This window comes from Ipomoea nil, unplaced genomic scaffold, assembly GCF_001879475.1.
Source record: "Ipomoea nil cultivar Tokyo-kokei standard unplaced genomic scaffold, Asagao_1.1 scaffold1421, whole genome shotgun sequence".
Classification (NCBI taxonomy): Eukaryota; Viridiplantae; Streptophyta; class Magnoliopsida; order Solanales; family Convolvulaceae; genus Ipomoea; species Ipomoea nil.
This window is the reverse complement of record NW_017617849.1, coordinates 3,160,954-3,168,581: the sequence shown is the minus strand read 5'-3', so window position 1 is coordinate 3,168,581 and position 7,628 is coordinate 3,160,954. Positions and strand designations below refer to the sequence as shown.

At 36.7% G+C, this 7,628-nt stretch overlaps 1 protein-coding gene across 1 annotated transcript; it reads left to right on the top strand.

Annotated features, from left to right (window-relative positions):
- LOC109188391 (glucose-1-phosphate adenylyltransferase small subunit, chloroplastic/amyloplastic) lies at positions 1 to 4,162 on the top strand. Its single transcript, XM_019339042.1, has 9 exons — positions 1 to 384; positions 1,192 to 1,488; positions 1,810 to 2,079; positions 2,181 to 2,360; positions 2,577 to 2,680; positions 2,755 to 2,866; positions 2,974 to 3,072; positions 3,257 to 3,376; positions 3,803 to 4,162. The coding sequence occupies exons 1-9, from the start codon at positions 112 to 114 to the stop codon at positions 3,917 to 3,919; spliced, it is 1,572 nt and encodes a 523-aa protein (XP_019194587.1). The 5' UTR covers positions 1 to 111; the 3' UTR covers positions 3,920 to 4,162.
- The last annotated feature ends 3,466 nt before the right edge of the window (positions 4,163 to 7,628 follow it).

Genomic DNA, 7,628 nt, shown 5'->3' with positions numbered 1-7,628 from the left:
GGCAGCTACGCAGCTCTTAAAAAAAACAAGCTGGTTCGGTTATATTATTTCCAGTTTTCCACCACTCTTCACTCACCTCCACACACTCCATACCGATCGAAGAGAGAGGCAATGGCGGCGGCAATCGGAGCTCCGAAGCTCGCTCCGTATACCTGCGCGGCTGAGAGGAACGACGGCTCTGCTCGTCGTGCTGCGAGGTTCAAGAGCCTCTCGTTCGCGTCTTCTAATCTCTCCGGCGACAAACTCGTGTCGTTAGTTTCTCGGCGCTGCAGCCGTTCCGGAGGGAAATCGTCGGAGAGGCGTAATGCTCCGATTATTGTTTCCCCTAAAGCTGTTTCCGACTCCCAAAATTCGCAGACTTGCCTGGATCCTGATGCTAGCCGAGTAAGCACTCAATCGTGTCCATGATGCATATACACGTCTTAAATATTAAGTATATATTTGCCCGTATATCAATGCCTGTGTTTAAATCTGCAGTGTTTCTGTATTTTTTTTTTGTTAATCTCATAACATCTTTCTTTTTAGCAATAAAATTGGTGATAGTTCATCGAATTGCCACTGAAGTGAAGTGATGATTCAATTAAATTAGAATGTCTGGATACAGCTCTCATATTGTCATGAGAACGGTAGCATTAATTGCTTTACCTTGAAGTATATTTTCCAACTATTTCCAGATCCAAATCTTCACTTTTTGTTTGCATCGATTACTATTATATTGAGAGATTGCGTAAGGAGGTTGCTTTACGTGCGTTTTATATAGTTAAAGCAAAGTGTGTGATGAACTATTATTTTTTTTCACTATTCTTTTTCTGTTTTTGTTTTTGAATATAACAATAAAAAACGTGGATCTGGCTTTGAGTGGTGTCCACTTCAACTGCATGTATGGATGAAACTTAGGAGTTCACTAGAGAGTTGCATTTCTTGTGTTGGCTGTAAAATTTAGGGACAAAAACGTAATAAGAAAAACGGTGTTTTGACATCATTCAAAGATGAATGCAGTTGAATGATTTGTATGTTATATCTGAAATCAAATTGCATTCATTTTTCTGAGACTATCTAAATATTTAGTTCTTTTGCTTCATTTCTAATGTAAAATCTAGCCTTTTACCTCCTGAATTCCATCACTAAGGAGTAGTTGAAGCCATATGGGGAAGGATTATTATGAACTTCTGTATATTTAATGTTTTGCAGAGTGTCTTGGGAATTATTCTCGGAGGTGGAGCTGGGACCCGGCTCTACCCTCTAACAAAGAAGAGGGCAAAGCCAGCTGTTCCACTTGGAGCAAACTATCGTCTGATTGATATCCCTGTTAGCAATTGCTTGAACAGTAATGTTTCCAAGATCTATGTTCTTACACAGTTTAACTCTGCATCACTCAATCGTCACCTCTCACGGGCATATGCAAGTAACATGGGCGGTTACAAGAATGAAGGTTTCGTTGAAGTTCTTGCTGCTCAGCAAAGTCCAGAGAACCCTAATTGGTTCCAGGTATTTATCCTGTTGCTACTTGTTATAAACCATGCTAGTTGCATACAAAGAATTATGAAGTGTATGTTCTATTATTCACACATGATCCATGTAGTAGTTCTTCAGTTGTTTTAATCTGTACATGATATGATTCTAACCAAATCAATCTCCAGCTATGCTAGTTTGATGAGTGTATATATGGTTGCCAAGTGTAGCAATCTAAATGTGATTTTGTCATGGGCAGTCTAAAAGGAGTCAACTGTTTGGTTCCAAGAATTTTATGGGGGTATTCATTAATGGTACCATTAAGCACTAAATAATTTACATGCTATTTAATTGCAGGGTACTGCTGATGCTGTGAGGCAGTATCTATGGCTTTTTGAGGAACACAATGTTCTTGAATTCCTAGTTCTTGCTGGAGATCATTTGTACCGAATGGATTATGAGAGATTCATTCAAGCCCACAGAGAAACAGATGCTGATATTACTGTTGCTGCTCTGCCAATGGATGAGAAGCGTGCCACTGCATTTGGTCTCATGAAGATTGATGAAGAAGGGCGGATTATTGAATTTGCAGAGAAACCAAAAGGAGAACAGTTGAAAGCTATGAAGGTAAACTAAATAAATTCAGTTATCACACTCATCTAGGTAGTGTATTTAAGTATAAAACAAAAAACAAATAGGGAAATAATTGTCTTTTCACTCCCATCCAGGTTGATACTACTATTTTAGGTCTTGATGATCAGAGAGCTAAAGAGTTGCCTTTTATTGCAAGTATGGGTATATATGTCATTAGCAAAAATGTGATGATAAACCTACTTCGAGAAAAGTTCCCTGGAGCCAATGACTTTGGAAGTGAAGTCATTCCTGGTGCAACATCCATTGGAATGAGAGTATGTACCTTTTTTTTTTATTAATAAATCATTAAGTGTATTTTGACCATCCATATTTTGTTAATTTGTCTTCTCACCAAATCAAACTGTATTGTACTGTAAGTTTGCTGTAGTTTAAGTATAATAGGAAGATGAATAATTATTGACTGACATTCGCCCATGAAAACTGTAAAGAATAAGTGTAACTGTGGAATTCTCACCATTTCATCCATACAGGTGCAAGCTTATTTGTTTGATGGCTACTGGGAAGATATTGGTACAATTGAGGCTTTCTATAATGCCAACTTGGGGATCACAAAAAAGCCAGTGCCAGATTTCAGGTAAACCCCTTGTAGAATATAATTTTCGTTCTAATGTTTAAATTTAAAGCACTAACCAGGAAATCCTTTTGAAGTTTCTATGACCGATCAGCTCCAATCTACACTCAGCCTCGATATTTACCTCCTTCTAAAATGCTTGATGCTGATGTCACGGACAGTGTTATTGGCGAAGGTTGTGTGATCAAGGCAAGTGAATTGAACTTCTAGAGTTGAAAACATCATCCGTTCATAGATTGTGATTTCATTTATAATAATGTGGAATGCAATATTCATTATTGTGTTTGTTAGTGCAGAACTGTAAAATTCACCATTCTGTGATTGGGCTTAGATCGTGTATATCAGAAGGTGCAATTATTGAAGATTCACTACTGATGGGAGCTGATTACTATGAGGTAATAATCCATATAGAAGATGATATAGATTTTTTTTTTTTTTTCTCTAGTCAGATTTCAACTGAGTTTTTGTGTTGAGTGCAACACTTATCTTAATGGTTCATGATTCATTGGAAAGCATCATTGTTCTGCAATTTCTGTAGGCAACTTTGTGTTTTTGACATAATTTCTTGTATTGGGACAGACTGATGCTGACAGGAGGCTTCTGGCAGCAAAGGGCAGCATCCCAATTGGCATTGGCAGGAACTCCCACATTAAAAGAGCAATCATTGACAAGAATGCCCGTATAGGGGACAATGTGAAGGTGCAAAATCTAAACATTTTGTTTTAACTCAACTTTTCAAATTGTCTTCTAGACCTCTCATAAGCCATTTCATACCTTGCTGAAAGGTGGGTCATGAAGAACAAAAAGTCCTTTACCTTGCTTGAATCAGGCCCACTTATACCAAAGATATCAATTCTTGAATTGCATATATCTTGATCAAATAACTATATCATCTTTTAGTTTATATAATGTTCAAATACTCTTGCACTTTACAGCAGCATAGCTCCATATGCACCAAGTATTTTGGGATTATCCCTTCAGTACTAAGAGAAGCACATATATATATATATATATATATATATATATATATATATATATATATATATATATATATATATATATATACGAAGTTGAAATTTGAAATCTTGAAACCCGGCCCCTAACATCGACATTTGATTTTCTCAGATCATTAATAGTGACGATGTTCAAGAAGCTGCTAGGGAAACTGATGGATATTTCATCAAGAGTGGAATCGTCACTGTGATCAAGGATGCATTGATCCCCAGCGGGACTGTAATATAAAGATGTAACAAGAGTTGAGGCACATGCATATCCTCCAAACTGTTTAGCAGAAGATGGAGCTGCAGTGGTAGTTGTTTATTTTTCCGTAGAAAATCTAACATTTTTTGTTGGTAATGTTATGTGTCCCATAAGAGAAACTAATGCATATTATCCTTTAAATACCATCTTAGTCACCAATAAATGATGATTATACAAGTGTATATGTGATGCTTTCTACTTGATCACAAATCTCCAATGGGCAAATTTTGGAACTAGTTATAAACATACACAGCAAGTTCAGTTAATGTACAGGCACAATATTTTGGGCTTGTTTGGTTATCAGCGGTTAGTGGTAGCGGACTGTGTTAGCGGTTATAAGATAACGGATTGTGTTAGCGGGTTTGAACAACGAATTGTATCAGCGGTTTATAAAAAGATGTTTGATAAAATTAGCTGTTGACTATTAGCGATTGAGGTGTAAAAAGACATATAAGGTCATTGTTATAACAACAAGTCAACAACAATAATAATACCAAAGAGAAAAGGGTCAAATAGGCCCCTAAACTTTACCCCAAAGGTCAATTAGGCCCTTAAACTTTAAAAAAGTTCAATTAAACACTTAAACATGTTAAATTGTGTCAATGAAACCCAAAAACCGGAAAATGACCTGTTATTACAAGTCATTTGAATTCCGGCGATATGACGAATTCCGGTCACCGGCCACCGGCCACATTTTCCGGCACTAGTTATCCAGTGGAAGACGGCCGGAAAATGTCGTCGGTGGCCGGAATTCGTCACCGGTGGCCGGAATCCGTCGCCGGAATTAAAATGACCTGTAATAACAAGTCATTTACCGATTTTTGGGCTTCATTGACACAATTTGACATGTTTGAGTGTTTAATTGAACTTTTTTAAAGTTTAGGGGCCTAATTGACCTTTAGGGTAAAGTTTAGGGGCTTATTTGACCCTTTTCTCTAATACCAAATAATAATTATAATATATTATTATAATTATAATTATAATTATTATTGTTAGTATTGTTGTTGAAAAAAATAAAATAAAACTGTTATAAATATTAATGATGGCCATTATTTTGTAACGTTTGTAACAGACATATTAATATGTCATTATGTATGCCATTATTATTCGGTATTATATATATGTATTGTATGTGTATTGTAAGTTGTACAGATGAGAAGACATGATTCTCTCCCTCTCCCTTATCTCTCTGTTCTAATTATTCTTTTAACACGTTATCAGTACACGCTCTAACCAACAGAGGCTCCAGGCCGGCGATTATCACAGTGATTGGTGTATCTTGATCGCAACATATCCCAAATATCATCTCCACCCATCGATTGCCCATCTATAGCCCCCATCGCCGTCTTGAACGAGCACCGGAGACTCCTCCGACGAACCTAAGGTTTGTTCGCAATTGATCGCAGAAGTAGTCCGACCACCCAATTGTGGTGGGTGAGCACTCCGATGAGTCTCACTGACAACTCCGAGGGACTGAGAATGCCCATGGCCATCCTGAACAGTCGCCGGCGCCTCCAGGGTCGAAACTAGACCGCGATCGCGATCTATCGCCGAAGTCATCTGATGAAGTCAGGGATGGTGGCAGGGTCACCGTCGTCCGCCAACCGAAAAGAGAAGTCGAATTTCGAAGGAGGAATTCGCCCCTGAAAGAAGCTACAGTCGCCAGGGATAGCTTCGTCTTGCTGCTTCGTCGCTGCACACCGGACCAGGGGTCCAAAGGTATGCGTTGTACGAGTCTTGGACTGATGGGGACTGGCCCAAGGCTGCTGCTGGCCTGCTGCATTGCTAAGGTTGGAGATTGGGGCTCTTCAAGGTACTTCTATTTTCTGGTCACACTTTAAAGTACTGGTGTGGTGAGCTTATCATCTGCAATTGTTTCTAATCGGCTGGTCCAAAGTGATCTGGCTGGTCATAGAACACATGAAATCATTGTTCCTAATCGGCCTACCTTTGGTAATTTGGCTGGTCATAGGACCTTTGATGGAGCTACTCAAACCACACTACCAGTACTTAGTGTTCCTGCTAGTGACAGTGTTATTGTTTCTGATTTTCTGGTCTTGATAATATGAATACCACTGTTAATGAATCACAAAGTGTTAGTGGTCCTAGTGTTAATGCTCTTAATTGGCTAAGTATTGGTAATGTCCCTTTGATTTCTTCTGTTGCTAATAATCCACTTAGTCGTGGCAATGAGGCAGCAAACAGAATCCGGTTTGATAATTTTTGAACCATGTTAATAAGGATATGTGTGTTTGTATTATCCATTTCCAGAACCCGATAACATATGCATTATGACTAATTTTTTTTGTATGTATATGTGCGTATGCATATTATAAACCCAGTATCAAAGCAAAATTAGCTTGTGGGAGTACACTTCTTAGCATAGAAATACAGTGGAAATCAAATCAAAGGTTGGAAAATCATGCTAGAGTTTCGACCATACTCTAGCGAGCTTTGTCTTTGATCCTACTTGATTAAAACTGCTACATCATCTATGCCTACTTGATTGATTATGCACTTCATATTATTGCCTTGAATTATGTCAATAAATTATTATTATTAGGCAATACAATCATATTGCATAATGTTGTTATACCATGTCAAATTATAAACTGAAATGTGGTAAATGGCATAGATTACTTGAACTTAGATGAGTGATTATCTTTTTAGATAATTTTGACTATGCTTATTATTTAAGATAATAATATGTCATATGCATGTCCATCCTGTTGATGCCTAATTTTTTTTTGAGAGCTTAATTGAAATATATAATGTTGTGACACTACTGATTATTACATGACAATTATTGTTGTGCCACAATTTGCTCTCTTATGCAATATGGCTATGTGTATATCATAGAAGAAAATGTGACATAACAATTATTTGCTATAGGCCATATATGTTAAGATTTATTATAAATCTTAATGAGTGCTTTGCCCAGATGAAAAATTAAAGTCATTGATTTATATACTTATTATACGATAGTCCTTGTAGGATTGTCATGATCAACAAGTGGTTACAACATGAATTTTACACATAGCATTGCCCAGAAGGCGAATTCATAGCACTAGTTATATGATAATAACACTACGACAATTTATATGACTAATGTCAAATTGACTTAATTCTGTTTTGGAAGTCAAATGATTTATTTGTCCAAATTCATGCATATTGATGGTGCTAATTTTTATCATAAAATTATATGGCATGAGTCTTGAATCTTGAATATCTCAAATGTGAGTATTTGAACACAATAAAAGTGCATATTTTCAATATTGTTTTGCCCAGAAGGTAAACACTTAGAGCACTAATTTTTATTTGACACCTTTTAGTCTAAACCATCGGTTATGAATATTTGATCGAAAAGATTCAGAGTCTAAGTTGATCCCTGAAGGATCGTATGATCCTATGATCAATAAATTATTGTGATCCATTAATGTACAAAATGGACGCATGATCTGAGAAGTTAATTCTCGTGGGTCACCCGGAATTATTTGACAATTTAGAATTTACTTCTCTATGTTTAATTTTCTGGACGGGTTTTTACTTTCCGGATGGTACCTTTTCGGATTGTACATGAATCCGTTGTACTCTAGTAGAAGTACATAACTAAAAATTATTTATTTAAAAAAAAAAATAATAACTAAAAATTATTTAAAATAGTGTGCGTCTCATTGTCATATGTGATAGT

Bases quoted from the DNA above. Each gene is read 5' to 3' on its own strand.
- LOC109188391 (XM_019339042.1), top strand. From the start codon at position 112: ATGGCGGCGGCAATCGGAGCTCCGAAGCTCGCTCCGTATACCTGCGCG. The intron at 2,080-2,180 runs GTAAACTAAATA...ACTCCCATCCAG, and splicing joins AACAGTTGAAAGCTATGAAG to GTTGATACTACTATTTTAGG. The intron at 3,073-3,256 runs GTAATAATCCAT...GTATTGGGACAG, and splicing joins TGGGAGCTGATTACTATGAG to ACTGATGCTGACAGGAGGCT.